General features: G+C 31.6%; 2 protein-coding genes, 1 long non-coding RNA gene and 1 other non-coding gene across 12 annotated transcripts; 3 read left to right on the plus strand and 1 right to left on the minus strand.

Moving 5' to 3' along the window:
- The first annotated feature begins 2601 nt into the window (after window positions 1–2601).
- Window positions 2602–4794, plus strand: LOC112274509 (cytochrome b561 and DOMON domain-containing protein At5g35735). Its single transcript, XM_024504097.3, has 5 exons — window positions 2602–2671; window positions 2794–3151; window positions 3323–3750; window positions 3879–4130; window positions 4215–4794. The coding sequence occupies exons 2-5, from the start codon at window positions 2956–2958 to the stop codon at window positions 4524–4526; spliced, it is 1188 nt and encodes a 395-aa protein (XP_024359865.1). The 5' UTR covers window positions 2602–2671; window positions 2794–2955; the 3' UTR covers window positions 4527–4794.
- A 1109-nt stretch (window positions 4795–5903) lies between these two features.
- On the minus strand, window positions 5904–9696 carry LOC112274508 (F-box/LRR-repeat protein At4g29420). 9 transcript variants are annotated; one of them, XM_024504090.3, is made up of 4 exons: window positions 9443–9696; window positions 8590–8829; window positions 7187–7652; window positions 5904–7056 (listed from the first exon to the last, which is right to left on the minus strand). In XM_024504090.3, the coding sequence occupies exons 2-4, from the start codon at window positions 8596–8598 to the stop codon at window positions 6107–6109; spliced, it is 1425 nt and encodes a 474-aa protein (XP_024359858.1). In that variant the 5' UTR covers window positions 8599–8829; window positions 9443–9696; the 3' UTR covers window positions 5904–6106. The 9 variants fall into 9 exon arrangements, with proteins under 9 accessions (XP_024359858.1, XP_090101910.1, XP_090101908.1 ...); XM_090245784.1 differs by having other exon boundaries at window positions 8182–8829; XM_090245782.1 differs by having other exon boundaries at window positions 8590–9316.
- Window positions 9697–14504: 4808 nt separating this feature from the next.
- TRNAR-UCG (transfer RNA arginine (anticodon UCG)) lies at window positions 14505–14578 on the plus strand. Its single transcript has one exon. It is a non-coding gene; the product is annotated as a tRNA-Arg (tRNA).
- A 2239-nt stretch (window positions 14579–16817) lies between these two features.
- On the plus strand, window positions 16818–20325 carry LOC149986672 (uncharacterized). The gene is made up of 3 exons (XR_016499751.1): window positions 16818–18546; window positions 19046–19139; window positions 19392–20325. It is a non-coding gene; the product is annotated as an uncharacterized LOC149986672 (long non-coding RNA).
- Window positions 20326–26882: the final 6557 nt, after the last annotated feature.

A 26882-nucleotide genomic window follows, 5' to 3' on the forward strand; every position in this document is an offset into this window, starting at 1 on the left:
GCCCATGTTTATTTGATTACTGTGTGGGCTCATGTTTTTATGGCAAACGCATGATTATTTTTACCAAAGCTCCTCTTTCCTCTCTCATTTCATTTTTTAAATTGATTTTTTTATTAAGTCATTTTGACGCTAGCTCTCAGTACATTGCAGTCAACAATGCTTTCGTGACAACAATCAAACTTTGATTTGATTAGATGTGATTTTATCATCTGTCAACGGTTGTTCTAGTAATCATTTAGTAGCCTTTTGTACATAGCATTCATCAGGCACCAAGAAGTCCGTTATGTATTTGTACAATCACGCGATCAGTACTTTAACTTGCAAGGAGATTGCTGATGTCATTCCAATTCTTCCCTGGTAATCAACTGTAGCATCAAGTAATCGGGCAATAGTAAGGAGATTTGTTTTATTCGATGAAACTTAATCTGTAATTGGAAACATTTAAAACGGCTAACACGAATATGATGATGTGATGACAAGCTGGATTGGCAGAGTGACTTGGCTTTTTTACAAACCAATTTTTTTCATGTTTTTTTTCCATAGGTGTTGCAATCGAGTGGTAGAACTAGCTAGCTGGTCCTAGCTGTGTTTCACTTATGAAAACGAATAACTTTAGTAGATTCCTAAAACTATTTTTAGCTTAGACGGTGGAGAAGTCAATGCAAGCTAGAATAAAAATCAAACGCTTATTGGTGGTGCGGTGTTCAAGTTGGGCTACTCTTACAAAGACTTAAAATCTCAGCAGTGAACACATCCTTCAATGCATTGTAACATTCCTTGCACACATACTTGCACTACTTGTTTATTTATTTACCTTTCAAGACCTATTGTATACTAAGAGGGACTTGGGGACAAGGTGGGAGGTTGCAATTTTGACTAGTAGAAAGTGAGAAGTAGCCAACGAAAAGATTGAAAAGTAGTGGCATTTCACCTTCTTTCTTTAATATATAGACCTCCTTAGTTAGACAATCTATTTCTGATAACTTAAGCATTTCAGCACATATCTAATAGGTGTAAAAATGGAAATATATATATATATATATATATGCTATCAAACTTCACCTAATTATACTATCAAACTTCACCTAATTCTTATGGATGTAAATGTGTGGATGAGAGGACAAAAATTCAAACATCCAATTGTAAGCAATACACCAGAGTTGAGTTGGATTTTTGCCATCATGCTTCCTTGATCCCACTCATCTCCAAACAATATCTCACATTCTCCATCTTCTGATCTTGCTCTAATGACTCTTTGATTTTCAAATGCATAATCAAGTGCTATATATGTACAACTCCACTAATCCAGAAACCATTTTTTAATAGTTCACACATATAGTACAGAGAATTGTTTATATTGCTTTATGTTCAACATAATTTTTGCTAGGCCCCCAATCTATTTCCATCCTCAAAATGTCAAAATTGGTCAATAATACATCATCGGGTCAGTGGAAATAGTTCATGTTCTCTGTAATCTATTGATCTAAGGCCATCTGCTTCTAAATGTAAAAAATAAACAAATAATATAAATGTCATTTCTTCTACACCCACGGATGTTAAAAAAGCCAAATCGTAATAGACGGAGTTTGAACGATGAAAATAAAAAGAAGAGCAGAAAAGAAAAGGGCATAACACCAAAGAATGGTGTGTTGCACAGAATCTTCTTGATCTATTCAATACCATCTATTCTTCACGAGTGTCTTAAAAGCAAACAATAATAGAATAATTCTAATAGGTGTTATTTTAATGTAAGAATCGTTATAAATGAATGATTTGAATAAGGTAGACAATTTAATGAGAGCTAGATTTTCTTCGAATTTCTACCAAAACTTGTGGAAAGACAAAGGAGGAATGAGGTTCGACATGCAGATAGGGTTTTAGATTCTGCAAGTCAATGCTGCCCTACTCCTGATGACCTCCTCCGCATGACCCATCGCCACAGCTAACGAAATGATCAGCATCGGACCACCCGCACATCGGGAAACACGCCGGAGTTGACATTGTAGAAGAGCAACAACCTGGCCTGCACGATGAGTAGGGTGAGCTCAGTAATGCGGAGAAGACGTCGACAACGCATCACCACCCGCTTCACAGCTCTCTCCTCTTGACTGGACGATCTTGGCTCCGCAAGCATCGGTGCGGCGTGGACAGCTCCTCCATCGTTTAATCTATCACTAGCCTCTCCAATCTCATAGCAAGCGAGCCCATGGTTTCTCTCAGGAAGCTGCCACTTCCCAAGCTCCAGTCCACAAGGACTAGGTATCAGCCCAGTGAGCTGGGTACTGCACTCGAAAAGTTTACTCAAATACACGTGGTGAGTCAGATTTGGGATTTGGACCAAAAGCTGATTAGCTAAAGATTGGGGGACTGTAATAAAGGAGAAGCAGAAGGTGCCGGAGAAGTGCTTGGGGATTTTGAGGATTTGGGTTGCACCTGGGAGAGGTCGCGAAGAAGCTGGGCAGTTATTGAGGAATGCCTGAACTTACTAGTTGCGTCTTCTGATAGGGGCGGAGTCGGTTGCGAAATCAATCGTGCGAGCGACATTGGGGTGGTAGTTGTTCTTAAGTAGAGCACCGAATAGTGCTTTCAACAGTGGTACTGGCGATGGTCTGTGCGAGGAAGCGGCGGAAGATGAGTTACGAATGCGGCGTTGCGACGCATTTCGACACACGTAAGGGATTGTTTGTAATGTACACGTTATAATGGTCTGGTTTACGAAGTGTCAAATGCCACCGCTGAAGAGGTTGGATTGCTTCCGAGATCTAACGCGTTGAGAGTGTGTGCTTGCGGCAGGGACTTGCTTGAAAATTTTGAAATATCTAGGCTGTGAATTACTAACCTTTTCGAAAGGTCCGTTTCAGAGTTAGGGAAAATTCAATAGAGTAGAGTTTGCAGTAGAAGCTATCTTTTTACGACCGACAGCGAGCTGCAAGGTTGTTTAGAACGGGCGCAACCATGGCTTCTGCGTGGAGGTGCATGCTCGTGACAGCACTCTTGAGCTTCGTCCACGGAGCATCGCCCGTGCATGCCGTTTGCAATAAAACCGTTGGCACTAGGACTTTTGAACAATGTCAGGATCTTGCAGCTCTCGGAGCTACTTACGCTTGGAGTTTGAACAATGACACCAATTCCGTCGATTTTGCCTTTTCAGGTACTAACTCTGCTACCCTTCGACCTCTTAATCTCATTCAATCGTTTCTTCAGATTGCTCTTCTGAAACTGTGCCAGGAGATGTAATTCTCTCTAGGGATTGCGGAACTCGTCTGTCCTTGTTTATTTATTTTATTGGTTCTTAACCTGGACCTCTTCATTTGACCCGCAGAGGACATGCAAGTCACCGGGGGATGGATTGGTTGGGGCATCAACCCCACGAAGGGACCCAACATGGAGGGAACGCAAGCCCTTATTGCGTTCAAGAATGGCACCAGCCTGATAGTTATGGAATACGACGTCACAAATGCGGTGAAAGATGGTGCACCTCTACTTCCCACTCTAGTGAGTGTCAAGTACTCTAATCTCTCGGCAGTCATGGTGAAAACCACCGTGACCATTTTCGGAACATTTCCTCTGGGCGCTGGAAAAGCAGCCACCGTCGACCATGTGTGGAACCGGGGCCGGTCTGTGAACCCTATTACATTCGAGCTCGCTGAGCACCCACTTGCTCCTGCAAACCTCGCTAGTGTTGGCACGGTGGACCTGGCGACCGGAATCGCCTCTGTTGTCGGCCCACCCCACCAGAAGCTCGAAAATGTAAACGCACAACTTTTTTCCCGTTGGGCCCCTTTGAAGCAAAACCTGCTTGCAAATCTGTCACCGGCTTGGAAAATCTCCTCAAACACTGTGATATAAGCTTGTGATGGCCCTCTGTTCCTCTGCAGGCTCATGGTGTGATCAGCGCTGTGGCGTGGGGGATATTGGTTCCCATCGGCGTGATGGCCGCTCGGTACCTGCGACCCTTCCCCTGGGCTGATCCTCTTTGGTTCTACCTCCACATCACATGTCAGCTTACGGGATACACTCTCGGCGTTGTGGGATGGGGGTTGGGGCTACAGCTCCAGAAGTACGCCTCTCCGATCAAATACTTCCACAGGAACGTAGGCATCTCCATCTTCGTTTTCGCCACTCTTCAGGTAACCCACGCTCCTTGCAGTTGCTGCTACACTGTTACTCTCTCCGGTAGACCATCGGTGACTGATTCATTGTTTCGGTTGCAGGTACTGGCAATGGTGTTGAGGCCCAAGAGGGGCTCCAAGCATCGACGTTACTGGAACATGTACCACCACACCGTGGGATACGCCACCATCATCCTCTCTATTGTCAACATCTTCGAAGGCCTGGATCTGCTGCAACCCGAGAGCAAGTGGAAGGATGCGTACATCGGTGTGCTTGTGGCCCTGGCTGTTATTGCGGCACTTCTAGAGACTGCCGCTTGGGTGGCATGGCTCCGGAGATCCAAGGGAAGGATTCCTGAGTCTCCTCCTCCACCTCACTTAGGCAGCAAAGCTAAAGACGCCTTGGAGCCATGAAAACCACCATCCTTGAGCAAGTTGGTGATTGGTTGCTTGCCTCGGCCGACACTCCGAGCATTGGTCTGCAGCATGAATCATACTGAACATGTGCATTCTCTTCTGCCTTTGCCTTTGGTGATTCTGCATCTTATTGTGAGTCTCCGAAGAGACTAGGTTGATGCAGAAACTATCACAGGAAAATGGTGGATGTGTATTGTAAGCGTTTCATTGTCGGTCGTGGCTATCAAAATATATTTAACCTCTTTTTGGTTATTTATTTTCAAAACATACTGTCATTTGTATCATGAAAAAATTGTAAGAGTATTTGTGAGGCCTAAAGGGGTAACATAATTTGGCAAACACTGGAGCTTTCAAAATAATGCATTCGTATCTCCATATGTGTTATGTATTATCATTGATGTTTAGTAGACCTATTGTTGAAGCTTAGAATTCCACACCCACAGAGGTAGAAGAATTTCAAATATATATTTGAGTAGGGAAGTTGGATTAATTTAAGTAACTGAATAACCACTGTTATAGATATATATATATATATATGGTTATGTATGTGTGTATCTTGATTTTAAGTTACATATTCTATGCATTAAAAACAAATGTTGATTATATTGGAATTTCCCTTGGAACTTATTAGTTTCACATAACAAATGTATGGCTTCTATCATGTGTGGACATATTGAAGATTTGAAGTTTTGAAATAAATTTTGGAACAATAACTTTGAATAGAACTACCACTGAAATTCACACATATATAATTTGCCATAAAAAATTAAATTTACCAGATTAATACTTTTTTTTAAATCTAATATGCTTGAAAAAAATGCAAATTTCAATTCTCCAGGTTACTCCTATTTGTGTATCATCTTTACTAAACCTACTAAAGTTTTTATATATATAGTCATTCTATAATTTGTAAAAAAGATTAAAAATTATAATATTTAAAACTAAAATTTATTTTAATTATATAATTTAGGTTTAATATATTTATATATTTTAAAGTTATAAATATTTTAAATGTATTCATTATGCATAAATTATATATTGTAGTGATTATAATACTAGATGAATAACTCATTATAATTTTAAAATCATATACAATTTTTTTGTTAATATTTAAATTTCCTCTCTCTCTCTCTCTCTCTCTATATATATATATATATATATTAATTTTTAAAATATAAAACTATTAAAACCATTACAAGAGTTATGATCAACTTCAAAAACAAGAGAATGTATAATTAGTGGTTGATGTTGTAAAATTGTATGTTATCCTTTCACATATGTTGTCTTATTTTGTATTAAAATATTTTTTGTGTCCAACAACACCAAGTTTTTTTAGTATATATATACTTAGGACTTTTTAAAAGAACAAAGATGTCACTTAACACAACCATTGTTTGTTATATTTAAGTCAAGTGTGTATAAAACCATTGTTTTCACACTTGTTGGTTGAGAATATTTAAATTCTGCATATACATAGCCTTGATTTGATTTTTCTTTTTTTAAGTAGATAAAACTTCTCATCCAATAGGCCAAATTCAATCATAAAAATGCCAATCACCCTCAACACTATTTGAATCTTAGAAGCTAAAACATGTAAAATCAAGGCTAGTTGTCCATTCTCTCAAAGTACATTTTATTTTTTGCATATCAATTTCTTCTATTCTTTGCTTCATTAGCTTGCAATCTACAGGACCAGATTTGTGTATATAAATTGTCAAATTCTCAACTGAAGGTCCCAATATCATTTGCAACACACGAAGAGAAGATTCCGGATTGTGTGGAATCATGTGAAGAATCAAGGTGTGCATTCTTGGCCAACGACTTCTTGATGTGAGTTGCTCCACATGTATTTCCATACTATGCCATAGTCCAGGTCCAATGTTGAAAAACTGTAGAAGTTCACAATTATGTAGTTTCTCAAAACATGGTAGGTTTAGGGGCACATCTTTCAACACTGTGGAAAATGTTCCATCTTCTTTCAACGCCATACAAGGGATGTCCAAATATAATTTCCTGAGATTCCTCATGTTTCTCTCTAAAAGAAGTGCAAGTGTTTCGAAACTCGAGGCTCCATATAACAGTTCAAGTAAACCTCCAGGCAAGTCCTTTGTCGCGTGTACTTTAGTCGTGTCCCCGCAGCATACCTGCACTTTTGACTCCTCCGGCACCTCCATATTGAAAGCAAAGTATTTCAGTTGAGGTGCCACAATTCTGAGATCCTTTGGACATTGCATCTTTAATTGCAGCTTCTCAAGACTAGGAAGATCCATTAAGACGTTCTTTGCTGGAGTTGAGAGACCGAGGCAAAGCACTTTCATATTTTTAAACTTCAGATTCCCTTTCTCCACACCAAATACCCCAAGCAGCGCCAACGTCTGTAGATTCGGCATAAATTTGTTCATATCATCTAAAATTCCACCCATCACTTTAACACAACGTAACGTCATGCTCAACATGGAGCTCATTACTTCACAGTCACTTGTATCAATATACATATTCCTTAGATCCAGCGTCTTCACCAATTTGCCTGCACACGAATTGTATCACCATTGCGTTTCAGTCCTCCCAACTCTCAGAATGGCAAGGAAATGTATCAAGTGAAGTCCAAAATAGCCCATGGACCTAAACAACAGAAGATGAGTGATGAAGATACTTACAGTTATGTGATATAATCTTAAGGACGCTAGATCTGCGCATTATGGCCTGCTTCCCATAGTCCACTATGCATAAATGCTGAAGCGTAGCCCCTAGACGAGGTAACCATTCCCTTACAAAATACGGATCGCTCATCCAAAAATCTGTTCTCCGTCTTTCATTTTCAGGAACTTCTTTCGACTGTAGCCTCGGCTCAACTTCAATGCGCAGCCGCTCTACGTGACGCTTCTTTGATACAATGTTCACCACAGTATCCTTCAGATTTCGACGTTGCGAACCAGAATTCGGTGAGGACATATCTACAGGAATTCGGGCCCGTTCATGATCCTCATTCAACACTTTTAAATGCATTGACCTGACATTGTGACTAGCTTCCTGGAATGCTTTGCAAGTTACCGAAAGTTTTGCAATATCCCTCGCATCCTCGACGCAATTTACAATTTCATCAACTATATATTGAGGAAGTTCCTACAAAAATCCATGGAAACTTGTCAGCATACTTCATGTAAACAGTACAAATTGGAGACCTTACGACTCCCGCCAGTGTTAAAGACCACTGTCGGTATTTTTTGCATTACCATTTTCGGGAACATCAAACTGTGTTTCTCAGTCAGAGTCGCTCTGACAGGTAAATCCCAAAGCCTGCACCTTACTCCAAGAGGTGCTAGGTGAACCCAGAAGAACTCCGGCCTTAAAATCAAAACCATGAACTACACGTCACTTGAAAATCAAACTAGTCTGTTAATGTGTACCGTAGAACGGCGAGGTCATAAATCGCCAAAGTGGGCCAACATACTCAAGTCGCTCATACATTACTTGAAAAGACCGTAGACATCACATTTAATCATCGCTATCCACAACCTGAACTCAACACCAGTATACTACGACAAGAAAAATGAACGAGTCATAGTTGGCAGGACTCCGACCTTACAGACGTAAGGTAGGTGAGGGTTGGACGGGAAGCAAGCAAGGCATGGATTTTGAGGAAGAATCGTACAGGGGTCGGCGGGTCATACAAGAATTAAGAACCGTCTCGCATCCCACGAAGTGAAGAAATGAGTGCAGCATCCTAATTTCGCATCTGAAAGTAACCTTCGAGGACTTCGAAGGAACACACTAAAACTGAAGCAACTGCTTTTATTCTAGATTTTATTGCTTTTCCTTAACGAAGTCTGTATATTATTAAGTTTCTTTGACCAAGCCCCTCGAGGACTGCCACGCAGTTATGCGGTACAGCCTTACTACAGTTCGAATTCCCAAATCAATCGCAAGTCCGCAATTCGCACAAACTTTACGGATAGTTTTTACTTGCACTAAGAAGAGCGGGGAAGGGAGTTGGCAAGGCAGAAAAATGCTCTTCTCCAATGATTGCCATATCCCAGTGATCTGCAGGAAAGACACATACGGGATCCATTTTTAAGTGGTTGCGAAGCGAGTTCGCTTGAAAATCGTGTCGCACGAACTCCAGAGTCTTTCTGACGAGGTTACGAAGAGCTTTGGAGGTTCCGACGAACAAAATCGCTGAGTTTTGTCAGGGTTTAAAACTCGCCAAGGTTCTGCCCCAAACTCCGCCCTCCTCGTAACCAATTCTCACTAAATCGCAGTTGCGAGTTGAATCAGAACCATCTCACCGCCACTATTCGCCCTGCACCACAAGCTAATAGGAAGCATTAGTAAGCTTGGAAGCACCTCACAACGGCATATATCGGCAAGGTTGCGCATGTCCACCAAATCGAAGTTCGGGAACCCTCTCAACATTCAAACCTATCAAGAAGAATCCTTGATATCATTTCTAAGGAATGTATACAAAGACGTGCTCATCCCAGAAGAGCTCCATCTCGGAGACGTCATACGCTCCGAGGTGTTGCTGTCCTCTTCACAACATGCCAAGATGCCAAAACTATTTTGTCCGGTGCACCCAGATGTCAGGATGTGGGGGAGATGCCAAGTCTTATTACGTCAGCTTCTATCGCGGCGGCAGGGAATGCTTTCCTAAAAGCTTAAACGACCTCGGTCGCCGGTTCGGCATCAGATTCGAATATCACAACGTAAGTTTCAATTGCATTTTGCAATTTGGAAAATCACCACATGCTAAGAAAACTGCTTGTGTAGCGATTCCAGAAATATCGCGACTGCACCGAAGAAACACAACGTGACTAGTTGTTGCAACAAATATCGTACAGGAAGTCCTGTGTCAACCATTTGTATAGTGTTCCAAGTGCAGCGTAATAGTAAATTTCGGTGCGGAATTGGCATACCAAAGCTCTACCATCTGCCTGACGACCGGCGCTGCAGCTTGGCGATGGCATCGAAGATATGCACGACACTCTCTCTGACACAATCTCCATAACTCTGACGTAACTGCAACGCCCTATGCCGCGCCAAAGCCTGACAAAAGATCGCATCCAAACCCTGAACTTCAAGAGGAAAAACAATTTTTTGAGATAGAAACTAACTGAAGCTTCTGGAATCTTGTACACAACTTTCCGGCTTTGAGTAAATTTCAAACTGAATTAATGAAAATGACAACTGGGACCATGATGGGGACTTTAAAAGTTGTTCGAAGGTACAATGAAGATAAGTCGATAAAAACCACGTTGACAGAGCTGCTCACACGTTTGATCAGATTCGTTAGATGAAAAGTGAAAAAGGATGAATGTTGGTCGTTGCGAGGATGATAAATTTAAACTGGTTTTCTACACTCAAATAGGGTCTGGCCCTCTGATGCGAGAGGTTTATCATAGTTTAGGTGGTTTTTATTTTGTTTTGATTTTGATTTTTATTTTTCTTTATGAATCAAAAAAAATTATCTGCTGAGTTTGTGTGACAATACTTTGATATTTTTCACAATGACATAGATTAATAATGAAGTGTGGAAATCATACCACGTTAATAATTAAAAAGGATAAATGATAAACCCAAATAAGGTTTATGGACCAATATATGATTCCTCTGCTGTGTACAAATGGTGAATTAAAAATCATTCAGGTAGGTATCTAATAATGCAACAAAATGTCCAATTCTTGATGTTTAGTAATTTACCAATATTCCAAAAAACACAAAATCATATGCATGCGAGAGCAACAGAAGCTGAATTTAAATATCATATGACAAAATGAGTATGTGTATATTCGTTTATTTTTTTTATAATATATGTAAAAATAATCAAATGGTTTAAGAAATAGATTGCGGTGAAAAACTATAGTTAAGCAATAATGGACTGTAAACAAATGGATAAGTTGTTGATAATTTAGTTGCAGATAATTGATCAATTAAATTCTGATAATTTATATATATATATAGGCATTACAAAAAACATTTTAATAAAAAAATCATAAGGATTATAGCTTGTCTTGTTAAGAGCGATTTACTAGAAAGATAGCAAAACTGATCACTGTACAAAAATATTAGCACTTTCAATAATAAATCATAATTTGAGGTAAAAAAATATTAATATAAAAATGAAACTAAAAAAGGGATTAAAAATGGGATCATGTTATTAAGATCAAATTTACAATACATACTCTATATGTTTAAAAATTAACAATGTTTGATTTATTATTTAAAGTGTTCTAGTAATGTATATGTATATATTTGTTTATTTCTTTAGTAATCCAATATTTATTTAGAGACAAAGCTTTATTTTAAAAAAAAATATCAATATATATCTTAGCTGTTAATTTTCATGGTGTTTCTATATGAATTTTATAATAAATACATTTTCGTAAAATTTTGAGATTTTAATAATTCAATAATATGTCATTTTAATATGTTTAATATTATACATTTCATAAAATCATTGAAGCCCAAATCTGTCCTTCTGCCAGAATTTAAAAGAGTCGAATAACTTGCAAAAAATACCATTTTTTTGGAAGATTATTTTAAAAGAAGAGCAATATTACTAATTTTATAGAATCTTGTAGTTTTTACTTTAAATTTTGTCAAGCTTTTCAACACAAAGCTGTTGTATTATTAAGACTTAAAACATTATTAAAATGATTATTACAATTGAAAGAAACTTGGAAAAGACAAATCAACTGAAGTGAACATTAATGCACATGTTAAAAGGCATAATTTTTTCTCTTAATATACATATGTACATATATTATAAATTAATCAAGTTGTTATAATTTGGAATTCATTTACTTTAACATTAAGGAGCAGAGAAAAACATTATATTATATACTTGTCGAATTAAAGTTAGTTGACCAACAATGAAGAGATTGTTGAGCTGTATTACAGACCAACTAGAGAATAACATTGATATTGTTTGTCGGTGCCATGCAAAAGATTATATAATAAAAAGTATACACTTGTATGGTAAAACATTTAGTGAACCTTTCTTTAGTGTAATAGTAGTGTTTGCAACTACTAGCCTGCTTAAAATAATACATTCCGATTTATTTATTGCTAGAATTATGGAATTTTCTCCTGGTTGACATAAAATTCCTTTTACTTCCTTGTTAGAAGTTCAAAAAATTGAAGCATATGATGCTATTCTTAACTGTTAACTGATGATATATCTGGGTACTTGTATACAAAATTTGAACCAGACATGTTATACCAACTTTGCATCGTACATCTTTGCATGAAACATATGAAAGATTAAGCAATGTAGTGATCTTCAACAATATTAAAAGTTAGATATAATTTTTAATTCTAAAATTATAATTTCATAGATATAACCCCTCCAACTCCACTTTAGGTTGACAAAATTGCAAAGCCTATAATATCCACATTGTAATTGGTGTTTTTTCAATTAGCAATTTTTTGCAAAAGCACAACCATCATTTCCAAATGGGTATAAGAAAAATACAAACAAAATCTATATAATATTTTTGCATCCAATTATAATTTTTTTATGAAATTTTTTTTTATTACAAAATATACCCAATAGAATTGAATTTAATTTCTTTCGGTAGATTTTATTATATATATAAAAAATTATGACTTGTGTTATTGTCTATTTGATATATATACACACATACATATATTTATATTTATGTGTGGAGGACTCATCCCGATGTTAATATTTCCATTTTAAAGGTTCTAAAGAAAGTTATGGTTCTTCTTTTATAGCATCTTCTTTACAAGGGAGTACAAGCAATACTCTTCTAGCACAATCAAACACAATCTAAGTTTCATGCAATTGGCGTTTGAAATATCTTATTCACAATGTTTAGAAAGTTTGGTGGTTTTATTTCTTAGCTTAATAAAAATTTAATTGTGAATGTGTTTAATCACATTTTTAGTGATGAATCTATAGATGAATCTATAGATAAAAAAAAAATTATCTTTTATTGATTAATCTATAGATGAATATTTTATATTTTGTAATTTTAGAATATTTATATGTATCCATGATTATTGATTAAATTAAAATATTTATCTAATACATAAACATCAATAATTGAAAAATTTACACACATCTAAAAGCATTTATATTTTTTCATGGTTTGTTTATTAGTTTATAGAAGTTTTATTGATAAGCTTAATTATTATTAAAATCAAAATTTATTTTTATTAATAACATATAATCACAACATTATTTCATGTCTTTGTAATGTTAAGTTTTAATATGCAATTCACTTTTAGCTTATTTCATAATAAATATAAATATAAATATAAAATTTTGAATATCTCATTCAAATTTCAAGTGTTTGGAATCTTTTCATTTTTTAAATTTTAATATAATTATTACTTGGTTTTTTTATAAATAATGTATAATTTTATTTATTTTTATTAATGATATATTGTTAGAATCATCATCTATATTGGAAAATCAAAAAATAAATTAAAATATAAATAAGACACTAATTGAATTGCTTCTAGAGCAATATTAGAAACACTAAAGTGTATCTTATCTTTTATTTTATTCATATAATAGTAATTAGATAATGTAGGAACTTTTAAAGGACTATTATAGATTCATAAAAAATTGTAGAATTTAAAATTTTAAGTGAAATTCTAAGATTGGAAGCATGTAGAAGTATACAAAAATTAACTTCAGTATTTTTATAATTGTAAAAGATTTTAGAAGATACTAAGAGGGGTGATTTTGATATATGTTTGTGATATCATTACTTCATCTAATACAAAATTTAAAGGAGAATTAAATGATTTATTTATTTTTAATTTTTTTAATAAGTTAAAAATCTATTGAATTAATTTTATTAATTTTAATTTCTATTGATCTCTAGTTATTAAATAGTCATAAAATTCAACTTAAAATTAAGTGTTCAATTATTTGATGTCAATTAATATGTTTTAATAATATAATATCATTCTGTTTATTTAAAGTATTTTCTTAAGTGAACTTTTTTGAATTAAAGAAACTGATTTTTAATTTTTTAAATGAAACTTTAATAGTTTTTAAATATTATTAAATTGGAATTTTTTATATAACTGTTTTTAATAATACCCAAAAAAATTTATATTACTTCCAAGATGTTTGTATGATAGTACTTATTATAATAAAAATGTATTAGTAATAATTCGATAAGATTTGAATTTTCAAACAGAATTGTAATTGTCTATAAAAATCATGAGTCTTTGTCTTTCAAATCATTGCTCCATCTAAGAATCAAATTCTAAGTAAATAGTTTGTATTGAGAATTCTGAAAGTAAACATATGCTGTAAAACTCATGCTATTTGTTGTATTTCTTAATTATATTTAAGATAGTTTATGGACCTTTGTACTTAATATATATCTATGTCTAAGACCTAAAAATTATCCATAGATATGATTTGTGTCTTTACAACTACATACAGACATGTTTGAATCTTAAAATAGATTGTACATGTGAAAATTTTAAATTTATTTCAATAAAAAAAAATCCCTTGGTCATTAATAAAAAAAAAAAATTGATCAATAATTCAATATTATTTGTTTTACTTTATTGATAAAACTGATTTGTAATGCTTATTTATAGATATTTTTATTTTTGGAATAATGATTTAAGGCAAAAAGATACGATTCTTTTATTACGAATAATTTTATATACAAATAACATTTAAACATGTTTTTCAACATTTTCAATTTTTTCGACAATTAAAAGTTTAGAAGAGGTCATAAGAAATTTTTAATTTTTTAAATAGTTGATTCAAACGTGTTTTTAAAAAAGGATTAAATGTATTGCATATGATACAAATTTAAACTTTTGGATAATATTTATTTTTAAGCTATCTTCAAATAATACTGATAGTAATTCTAAAAATAAGCATGGATAATTTTACTAGTAGTCATTCTACCACAACTTTGAATGTAATTGTAGAAATTTATTTTACTTTAAGATTTCTGGAAACAATTGATGACAACCGGCCGCGTAGCGCAGTGGATTAGCGCGTCAGACTTCGGATCTGAAGGTCGTGGGTTCGAATCCCATCGTGGTCACGCACATTTCCATCTTAGACACGCAGTATGCCATCTTCTGTCGAGCATTGCGCTTTTATAAGATTGACAGCATTTCTGACCCAACATTATGCATGGGACCCTATAGATTCGTGAATAGTAATGGATGGTTATGTGAATCTTGTAATATTACATATATTTATTACTCTAAAGTACATCAGCATTTTAAATTATTAAATTATATACCTCACATTAAGGTCTAACTAAGAATTATGAATGCATGTAATATCTATAAGATACATATCCAAATGAAAAACAAATAATATTTTGTACTTAGTTAAAAACTATTCACCATGAAAGTGTCTTCTATAAGTTTTATTTTAAAATAAGAAAAAATCGTCTAGTCCTCATACTTTCTTCTATATCTTTTTAACTATCTCTAAATTGCACCATTAAATAGTTAAAAAAAAAGAAAACTCAAGTAACACATGTCTTGATTGCACATCAACACAATTTTACAAATCTCTTCAGATATCAATCAAAGAATATAAAAAATAGATCCAAAGTTTATTATGTTATTTTCTGCTTTAACAACTTTGGTAACATCAAAACTACCAATTTGATTCTCATTGCAGGTCTATTTTTAATCCTTACTTTGTAAATAATACACTTCTAGAATTGTCTTAAAATTAGTTATCTAATCATATTTCTTGATCTCTAAAAAGAACCTTTTTTTTGCTATAAACCTTGGTTTTTGTACCCTAAGATCAAATTTGGACTTTGTCTCTAAAAAGAACCTTTGTTTGTAATAGGCCTTGGATTTTGTACCCCAAGATCAAATTTGGACTTTGTCTCACAAATAATCATCTCTAAAATATCAATCTTACTATTTTTATAATAAATTTTGTACAAATCTAATGTTAAGTTTATTCTAGAGGCAATTACATATTTTTTTCTACCTACTCTACTTTACCATAACCAATTATGATCTTATCAAGAAGATATAGGAACAAATTGTATTATTTTATATAACATAGTATTGTAATAAAAACCATTCTTTTAAAAAAAAAGTTTTTATGTTTCTAGCTAAATATCTAATTACTTTAGCATGCACATGTATGAAAAGTTATAAGTTTTTAATATTAGTATTTCTAAAACATTATTACACTTACTTATATATTATTATTAAAATTTAATAAGTTAAAAATTATGATTTATTTAAATTAATTATTGATTTTTTTTTTATTATATTAGTTGATAAAAGCCTAATATTAAATTGATTCATATCACAATGAAACATAATAGTATAGATGATATGATATACTAATTTATTTATTTATTTGTCTATTGTATAAGAATGCCACATTAAATTCCATTAAAAATATTAGAAGTCATTCTTCTATTTCTCATAAATACTACCATAGTACAAATACAAATAAGTAAGTGGTTGTATTTTTATTCAAAATGAAAGAATTGAAAATAATTAGCAATTTAGATATGTATCTCACAAGTTTGACACATGTTGGAGGTCCTATAGAATGTAGCCACAAAGCTTCTAATTAGATAGTATATATGGAAATAAGAGTAAAGGCTTCTTTACTTTTGTTAATGCCTTTCTTGTTCATAGTCCTGTTTTAAGAGTCTTTTATCTTCTTATCTTTGGCAATAGCCATTCTAATTTTAAAACTATACTACTTTTGAGTGAATATCTATCATTTTTAGTAATACAAGAGTATATTGAGGATTATATTGTTTGTGATTCATGTCCTTGACAATTATATGTCTAAAGTCTAAGAATCTTTATATATAGAAGCAAAACTAAGAGTGTCTTTAATATATTTGGTTTCTCCTTTTAATTAAATATATTTTTTATTTTTGATAATTATTTTTAAAATTTTGATGATAATTAATTTATTATTAATTATATATTCTAATCTTATTTATATAACCTTATATTTATTTATAATTAATATTTTAAATTAATTATTTATAAATTTTTAATTACATATATATGTATATATATTCTTTAGATGTGCTCACTATATACTCAAAAAATTATATGTAGATAAACAATTTTGAGAAACAAGAATTTTACTTTCAAATTTCAATCAATTTTTGAATTATTTTATAGTTAAAATTGAACTATTCAAAAAAAAAATGAAATTAGACTGGATGAATTAAAGATTATGTCTTCAAAATAATAGAGAATTAAAATTATTTTTAGAGAAAATTATAGATTTTTTTATTTTTCTAAGAAAGTCTCTATAAATTCATAATACCTATAAGATATAAATACAATCTCTATAATTTTGAATTTCCTTTAATATTGATCAACCTAAATCTAAAATAACTTATATTATATATTTTTTATTTTCATAGGTTACTAGAATCATAGATGGCTATTTCTGTTCTTAAAACATCTATTAATAAATAAAATGAGAAAGATTTTGATTTGGACATAAAATCTTTGTTATTTTTAAACTAAAAAAATAAAATTTCTAAAAAATACGAATTATTTTTTCATTGTTTTTAACTGTAATTTGTGATATACATACGATACATTTTTAATTATTTAAAAAAATTCTATTATCATTTCTTTAAGGATATATAAATTATCCTTTGTATCTTATTATTTATATATTATATTATTTCTTTTATAATTTGAAGTTCATAAAAAATTTTCAAAAAGAAGAAAATAATATTTTTAAAACATGGTTCAGGCATAAATATCAAATTAAAAAAATCCTGGTTAGAAAATGCTAAGTCAATGAACTAGTATATATCTATATGTTAAATGAATTTAGAATAAAGCCATTGCCATGTTTCAATTTTAGGGTGGGTAAATAATCTACCAAACAACTAAAACTTTTATATATTAAAAAAGTGTATTAAATCAGTTCTTTAGAATGATTTTCCATTATTTGATTTTAATCTTGAAATTCATTCAAATTTACAATGTATACTAGTTTCATTAAAATTTAATTAAAAATTCTATGCACGTTTTTTGGATTGGTATTTTTCATATCAAAAAGAAAAGAACAAAAGCCTCTATAATAACAGTTGAAATTTGAAGCCCATAAAAACAAACATTTTATATATTTGAAAAATCCCTTTTATGCAGAACCTAATTTGAATCACTAGATGTATAAAAGCTGATAATGGTGTTTTGAGTCACCAAAGGATCATGATGTTTTAAAATTACTTGAAATATCTTTAATACATCTGAGTTGCTGAGAGAGAATTGCCCATCTAAAAGTCCCAGAAGTTTTTGTTTACAATAGGTAATAATTATATAAACATTTATTACGTTGCTACTGGAAAAGTGAATATGTAGTATTCTGTGTTTCCATGCAAAACAAATTAATTATGATTTTTTAACTTTTCTAAAATTATAAAACATAAAATAAAAGAAGAGTGGAGAATAAAATCAGGCAATGTCAGATGGAATATAATTCAAATCGTATTTGAAAATACTGACAAAGCTATTCTGGATAAGGTTGCAACAAAGGACCAAGTCTTTTTGTTGTATGCTTTTAATATAGATTGCAGAGAGTGGAGTTTTTAGGACTCCTTGGTACACCACTCTTTCTTGGACACAGTAAAAGAGATTGATGCTTCATCTCCAATTTAATATTCCAACTTATCCATTTACACCCACACATTTTATTTTTAGCTTGGTGCTGGCATCCACAACTGGGCCATCTCAAAATCACCATCAAGATCAATTGTGCATTGAGATCACAATGTATAAGTTTTTGGGTAGTTGAGCATCGAGGATCACCATATTAGCCTAACTCTATTTTATTTTTTTTATGGACAGAGTAGAAATTCTTAGATTGATTCAGATTGTAGAACATACCATGCACATGGTTTCAACAGGATATATTTCGGAAACATACAAAAATATTCCAACAGTTTACATTCTTACATGTGTACGATGAGCATCAGATACACCAGAGCCAACATGGAGTCAAATGGAATACAGAATTTAATTCCTTCCAGAATCTGGGGTAAGCTTATTTCAAGAGGCGAGTTTTACAAAAAAAATTGAAAAGTTGTGATTTAAAAAGCTAACAAAAACCATTACGTAACTAAATAAATATTCAATTGTTTTAATATTGTTCACAGTTGTTGAAATCAAGATTTGAGATTATATAGTAGGATTTATAAGAAAAAATTGATTTGGTCCAACTCATGACCTTTTCTTTTTGTATATTATCTCTAAAGGTCAAAATCTTCCTAAAGAAGAATTTACTTCACTCAACATAAGACCTTTGTGAAGCTTTTATACCATGACCATTCAAAATGAACTTCTAGATTGAAAGACCCCTGAATTGTTCATGCGAATTGGTCAATGTGGGGCATAACTTAGGACAGATCTAAGTCTCACAATCCACCATTTCTAGTTATCCAACAGTTTATAACAAAATTTCTACAGTAGGCAACACTTTGTCTGCAGCTCTGATTCTTGTCAATAGATCCCTTGCTCTCATAGCTTTGATGGACCAGTTCCCAAGCAGGATTTTGAATGCATTAATGAGAAAAATGGATTGAAGCAGGAGCACTCTGCCCAATGCCATGTGTTACCATGAGCATGCATGTGGTAATTGATTTATTGATTGATTAATGTATATATAAATAATCACTGTTTTTTAATGATGGAGGGATGTCGGTAGAATATTTAAATAATACAGTTCATGAGATGATGATATTTTAATTTTAATTTTTTTACTTGCTTTCATTACATAGGATTAAGAATTTTAGGTAGTGACTTACTATGTTAGCAAGATCTTCTCATTAATGTATAAAATAATCATTTAAAATGCAAATAATGTAATTATGAAATTGCAAGCAGAAATTTTAAAGAACAATCTGAAAACGTGGTTGAAGGAAGAAATATCCACGTTGTGGGTTTTGTTTTTGAACAAACAATTTCTGTTTTAGACTTTTCATGACTTTTAGTGTGGGCATTACAAACTCTTGGTTTTGTGATCAAGGCATCAGAAATTAATTGCTTAATTCCAAGGCTTTGCCATGATACTTAAAAATTCTTAATCTAAATGCTTCATTGCTATTTCATTTTAAGTCATGCCAATAATGATAATAATTGCCTTGTGATAACTATTTTTTTTGTAAGGTTATCCCTTCTAATGGATCCTAATAATAACAATAATACTATTATTATTTATTTATTTTCTTACTTTCTTCAAATGCATTCTAAAAGTCATTAGGATTCTTATCAAGATATATTAAAATTTCCTGGTAAGGTCCTTAGATCTGTTTCAAATTCCTCAATTGGAATGAGCAACTGGAGACCTCCACTTACAAAATTAGGTTCAAGTGAAATATATGAGGTATAATCTAGTCACAATTTGGGGTGAAAAAACTTTTGAAGCATGTCAACAGGTCTCACTTAAAAAAGATCAAAAAATTATTATGTTTGATTTGATATGAACTTATTTTTCAGCATTGTATGAAAGTTCAGAAAAGTATATATTTTAAGATAAAATAATTATCTCTTTTGAAGTTTTATACAAATAATGTTCCTTGTAGTTTTTGTTTAAATAATTTTAGTAATTTATTACTTTTTGATTTTATATCCATATCAAAAAAAATTAAGTTAAAAGAGTTGATCTTTTGATTTTTTATTTAATTTTACTACGTCAAGATATTTAGGAAGTAAAAAGTATCATTTTAAGGTTTAAGTGGTTACATTTGCTATCCTTTTAAAAATAAAATATAAAACAAAAAAAAAAATATTTTTTAAACAATTGGCTCTCTTTCCAAAGAATAATTTTCTAAAAAATTAAAAAAAAAAATATATTTTTCTTAATTATTCATGATATGCATCCCTATAATTTTTATTTATCAATAATTCATATTTACTTCAAATATTGACATTATAAATACTTATATTCTATTAGTATTTATCACTAACTAATATCTATCTATATAATCATTCATCTAATAATATTCATTTATTATTGAAAGTTTATCTACCTTTATTTTTTAATCACATTAATTTTTTTTGCTCATTAGACTAAAACCATAATTGTAATCTTTTACTTTAACTTCAAAAACATGTAATTGCTATAATTTTTTTAAAGTGAAATATTTTATTTTAATTTCAAAATATATATATATATATATATATATATATATGAAGTACTTTTCACAATCTTTCAAATCATTGCTTGATGCTAATGACCATGTTTGTATACGTAATTTAATTTTGGTGCAATTACATCAATTGGAGTATTATTTACTAGAATTGATATTGTAGATTTTGACTTAGAGTATAGATGGTGTAGAATTTAGGAGTTAAGATATTGATATCTGTGATTCTTGCCATGGAATGTTGCCATTAGATGTTGTGTTTTTGGAGAGGAAGAATTTTAAGATTGTAAGTTATCAATTCATGAATGAAAATTTAGAGGTAAGGTAACTATGCCATGATGGTTAAGGACTGCGGCATGGTGTGACCATTATGAATGTGGTTAACTAAACATGATTAACAAAATATGTCATGCTAGAGTTTAATTGAATATGGATGGATTTAGCAATATGTTGTTTGTTGCATGCAAGCAATGCAATTGAAGGTGAAGTTTAGTCCTTAATAAAGAGGAAGACATAATTGTAATTTTTTTGTGCTTTCTTGAAGTTATACTTTGCATTTGCAATAGGCATCTGCCAAAAGTTTTTATTTTTTATATCACAAATATTTGAGTATTGTATTTGAGCTTCTATTGAAGAATTTGTGAATATAAGTACAAAACAAGGGTAATTTTATAATCTGTATTGAAAGAAAACTTGACAAAACTTCAAAGAATTCAAAAACCATGCTCTCCATTCTTTTTAAATCATATTATGAAGCTTTGCATTACAGAGGAAGAGTATTCCGAATATATCGAAAATTTCAAAAATTTATGTATCTTTGCATTGCATTGCATTTCAAAATTTTCATTGTGCTTTATATTACAAAGTATTAGTTAAAACATTATACAAAAAAATTTCCAAATAATTTTTAAAATATATAATTACTATTATATATATAAATATTTAAAATAGTAATAGGTATTTTGCTATTAAATAATGTTTGTTCCAAATAAAAAGAAGGAGCTTTTTTAATTGCAATTTCTTGAGTACAATACGATTAAAGAAAAATCAATTTTTAAAGGAAAGTTGAATAGGATTTATTGAGACAAAGGGATTTGTGTTGAAAGATCACGTTTTATTTAATTTTGGTAGTGTTGGATTTTAGCAGATAAGTACAATTCTACACAAAGATCTTAATATTTTCTTCTTAAAATTAGTTCAACTTTGTTTTAAAGGTCACAAGGTGGGCAAAGAATGTGATCATTGGTGAAAAATTGGATAGTATTATATTTGAGCTCACAAAGAACCAACTCCAATACATTTCATATAATATCATTTTATAAATAAAATTCTTGAAAAATATAATTTTATTGGAATTTTCCAAGTATTTTCAACCACAACAAAAAGTATCCATGACAATGACACGAATTCATCTAGTTATCATTTGATTTTTGTCAAAAGTATTGATTTTACATTAAAAACTAAATCTTAATAATAGTAGCTCTTTACAAAGTACTTTTTATATGATGTGAAAAATAAAATAAATCTTCTATAAAATTTATAAATTCTACATTTTAGAAATAACACAATTTAGTAAAATAAAATTTTGAATTTTTTATTATCTTACATATTTGAATAATTGTGTGATCTTTAAAAATTTACAAGTATATCTGAAAAACTATAGATCAACTATAAATATATTTGAATTCTTATTAATAATATATGTATATATATATATATATATATATATATATATATATATATATATATATATGTATATATATATATATGTATATATATATATAAGAAACCCAAAGGAGAATTAAAAAAATGAAAAGATAAAAATTTATAATATAGAATATCAATAATTTTTAAATTTAATTTTTTTATCATGCATTTTTTTAAAAAAAGACATATCTTTTTTTTGAAAAATTACTTCAATTAGAATATTATATTTGAATCTTTAATTGAATTATTAAATATATATATATATATATATATATATATATATAAAAATCAAGAGAGTAAAATTTATTATTTGATTTAAAGCATAAAGTTATCTTATTTAATATTTAATCTTAATTTTTGTAAAGTTAAAAAATTTGATTAAAGAAGAACAAAAGTATAATAAAATATAACGATTTTTTTAGATAAATATTGTTTAATCCTTAATTAATAGATATTAAAAATTAAAATTAAAAACAACAATGATTATTAGATTAAAATTTTAATATTTCTAATAACATTAGAAATACTTAAATTGGAGTTATCATGAAGAATTATCTTCTATTAGATTATATAAAAAATTTAAGTATATAAGAACTAAGTTATACTAACTTGGAATATAGTTATATTTCAATAATGTGGATGGAAGTAAAAATAGTTCTTTTGTAAAAAATAATTTTATAATAAATATATATATTTTAAAATAAAATATAAAATAACAAGTACTAATGTTTAAAAAGATAAAAAAAAGGAGAAAAAGTTGTTTTATATTTAGTATAATCGATTTCGAAATATTTTTTTTTAAAAAAAAAACATAAAAAATCACCTTAATAAAATGTCTTAAAGAGAAGTAATATAATACAAGAATTAAATATATCAATAGTATAAGAAGATGTTTAAATAATATAATATTTAAATTATAATATAATAAGATATTAAAACAAATATCTTAAATATATTATTTCAAAATATTCAGCAAAAATGAAAATAATCATTAAAACATGATATCTTAAGATAAGGTTATTAATACTGCTTTTAAAAGTTAGTAGGACATAATAAATATGTATTCTATATTTTTTAATTGGAAAAAGAAATTTTAGATGATGTAATATTTTTTGAAAAATAAAAAAATACATATATTTGGATGAGATATTGTCACGGACATACATATAATTACCTATATGAATAGATAAAAGTATGTAAAAGTAGGTTAATTGTGTAATATCTTCTAGAGAAGCTTCTTAGAAGCTTCATAGACGCTGCTTTGATTTTATAGGAGTCTATAGTTGACTTTTAGGTTAGAAACTTGGTCAACAAGTTAGCCATGTGCCATGCATGTTGGAAGTTTAAAGAACAAGCTAACTACGTGGTCCATCCATAGAAAACTTGCCTTGCAAGCAAAGGCATGTGGCCTAGAAAGTCAACATATATTGGAGGTCTTATAGAACATCGCCACGTGGCTTCTAGTTAGATAGTATATATAGAGGCAAGAGTGAAGCCCTCTTCACTCTTGTCAACTCCTTTCTTGCTTCTAGTCTAGTTTCAAGGGTCTCTAGTTTTCTTGTATTTTGGCAATAGCCATTCCAGTTTCTTTCTTAATATACATATTTCTATTTTGTCCTATTTCTTTTTGAGAAAAGTCTCACTTACTCTTTAGCTTTCATCGAGTTCTTGTCCCTGACAGATTGACAAGAGTACACTTACAATATCAGAGCTTTGTCTTTTCTTGATTAAGAGTGGATTACCCCTTTTTCTTGATAAGACATAAGCGCATTAGAAGTTGCGGATTACCCTCTTTTAAACTGATATTGTTCTTAGTATTTTCTTTGTTATCAATTCCTCTCTTCTATTTGTTTTGAGCGTTGTTAGACATCTTCTCTTTTCTAAGTGCTACTATGGCAGAGCTTGTTGAAATGAAGAGTGCAATGGCACAGATGCAAGAACAATTGAGGGAGTTAATGCTTGCGATGCATCAACTCAATTTACCACCACAAGGAGCAACAAGAATGGTAGGAAGTGAAGATATAGAGATGATTGGGGCTGCTTCAACATCTGCACCAAACCATGTCCCTTCTCCCAGAATGGAACACCCTTCGAGTGTTAGAGAACCGAGAGTTGCCTTGCTCGAGAAGTTTGATGGTACCAGATCCAAGTTTCGAGGATTCATCAATCAGGTCCAACTAGTGATTGAACTTCAACCCCAGAGCTATCCAACTCCAGGGTCACAAGTAAGATTCATTGGTACACTTCTTTCAGGTTCAGCATTGTCATGGTTTTCATCTTTTCTTGAACGACGAGATCCAATATTGGATAATCTGGAGGCTTTTTTGGTGGAGTTTCGATCCATGTTTGGAGAACATGATGCAATTCGTGTTGCAACCAACAAGATCCATATTTTGCGACAAGGCAATCGATCAGTAATATTATATGCTTCGCAATTTCGACAACTTGCAACTGATATCAAGTGGGATGATGCCGCACTTGTGAGTCAATTTCTCTACGGATTACAATATGAGGTAAAGAAATTGATGCTTAATTTACCTGATCCTCAAACATTGAGTCAAGCAATTGACTTTGCTGTGAAGTGCGACAATCGACTTTTTGAATTTCGATCCGAGAGTCGCACAAGTGGGCCTCAACGTTACTACAATTCAATGGCAACACCGACGTCTCCTCAACACATACCTTCGAAAGTAGAGGATATGCAAATTGATGCGGTACGTTTCAAACCTCTTACTGAGCAAGAAAAGTCTCGTCGTCGACAAGAAGGATTGTGCTTATATTGTGGAGAACCTAAGCACACTGCTCAACATTGTCCAAAGAAGCGACGTAACTACAAAATGAGGAGTACGGTTGTCAAAGAAGACAGTATGTCGGAAAACGAGTACGTCCAGCTACAATAGGGACCGTGCGGCTGGAATCTTGTACAACTTCTAATAAAGGTCCTATCCTCTCCTCAAAACCATCTCCTTATTTTATAATAGATGTGCGTTTAGGACTTAATAATTACAAAGCCTCTGCCTTGGTAGATTCAGGAGCCTCATCTTGTTTTTTAGATGAAGAATTTGCTAGATGTCATAGAATATCATTAATACAAAAAACTAAACCTGTACACGTAGAAGTCATAGATGGTCGTCCGTTGTCTTCTGGAGATGTAACTCACGAAACACTTCCTGTAGATGTAGTAATAAATGGTCATAATAGTTGCGTAATTTTTAATATAATTAGATCTCCCTCTAATCCAGTAATTTTAGGCTTATCATGGTTAGAAAAGTATAATCCTCGAATAGATTGGATTTCTCGTAAACTTGATTTTCCTCAGAGCATTAGTAACAGTTCTATTAACCAAGTAAAAAACCATGAGTCTAGTATAGTAAAACTCACACCTATAGGTGCAAAAGCATTTATACGCGCAGCAAAAGAAGGATCAACTTTTGCTATTTATGCTGCACCTATTTCTGAAAGCATAAAGACTTGAAGTGGCATTCCAAGTCAATATCAGGATTATCAAGACGTTTTTGAGAAAAAGAATGCAGATATTCTTCCTGAGCATCGCCCATACGATTGTTCAATCGATCTCAAGGAAGGAACTCAGCCACCATTTGGACCAATTTACAGTTTATCGCAAGATGAGATGGCTGAACTCAAGACATATATTGACGAGAATTTAGCGAAGAATTTCATACGCCATTCAAAATCTCCAGCAGGAGCTCCAATTTTATTCGTAAAGAAAAAAGATGGATCTTTACGAATGTGTGTTGACTATCGAGGACTCAACAAGATCACAATCAAGAACAGGTATCCATTACCTTTGATATCAGGACTCCTTGACCAGTTAAATCAAGCCAAGATCTATACAAAAATAGATCTAAGAGGAGCATATAATCTAGTACGGATCAAAGAAGGAGATGAATGGAAGACTGCGTTTCGAACCGGGTACAGGCATTTTGAATATAATGTCATGCCTTTTGGACTCACGAATGTACCAGCTGCTTTTCAACATCTCATGAATGATGTATTTCGTGAATTCTTAGACAATTTTGTCGTCTGCTACCTAGACGATATCCTGATTTATTCTAAGAATGTTGAAGAACATGAAATACATGTTCGTCAAGTATTACAAAAACTTAGAGATGCAGGATTGTACGCCAAGATGGAAAAGTGTGTATTTCACACTACTCAAGTTGACTTTTTAGGATACATCATTTCAAATGATGGTCTTATGATGGATTCTAAGAAAGTCCAAACAATCATGGATTGGAAGATTCCAAAGACTGTGAGAGATGTCCAATGTTTCTTGGGATTTGCCAATTACTATCGGATCTTCATCAAAGACTTCTCACGAGTTGCAGCTCCACTTACACGCTTGACTAGTAAAGATAAATTCCAATGGAATCAAGAAGCGGAAGCAGCATTTGAAGCCTTGAAGACATCGTTTGTCTCTGCACCAGTCTTATATCGTGTTGATTTTTCCAAGGCATTTTTTATGGAAACAGACGCATAGGATTTTGCCTTGGGTGCAGTT

The sequence above is a fragment of the Physcomitrium patens genome, chromosome 21, assembly GCF_059467195.1.
Source record: "Physcomitrium patens ecotype Gransden chromosome 21, ASM5946719v1, whole genome shotgun sequence".
NCBI classification, from domain to species: domain Eukaryota; kingdom Viridiplantae; phylum Streptophyta; class Bryopsida; order Funariales; family Funariaceae; genus Physcomitrium; species Physcomitrium patens.

Excerpts from the sequence above, each read along its gene's own strand:
- LOC112274508 (XM_024504088.3), bottom strand. The coding sequence starts at position 9,589 with ATGCGATCTTTTGTCAGGCTTTGGCGCGGCATAGGGCGTTGCAGTTAC. Across the intron at positions 7,653-9,442 it reads AGGCAGATGGTAGAGCTTTG|GAACTTCCTCAATATATAGT; the intron begins GTATGCCAATTC and ends GGATTTTTGTAG. Across the intron at positions 7,057-7,186 it reads TAAGATTATATCACATAACT|GCAAATTGGTGAAGACGCTG; the intron begins GTAAGTATCTTC and ends ATTCGTGTGCAG.
- LOC112274509 (XM_024504097.3), top strand. The coding sequence starts at position 2,956 with ATGGCTTCTGCGTGGAGGTGCATGCTCGTGACAGCACTCTTGAGCTTC. Across the intron at positions 3,152-3,322 it reads CGTCGATTTTGCCTTTTCAG|AGGACATGCAAGTCACCGGG; the intron begins GTACTAACTCTG and ends TTTGACCCGCAG. Across the intron at positions 4,131-4,214 it reads TCGTTTTCGCCACTCTTCAG|GTACTGGCAATGGTGTTGAG; the intron begins GTAACCCACGCT and ends TTTCGGTTGCAG.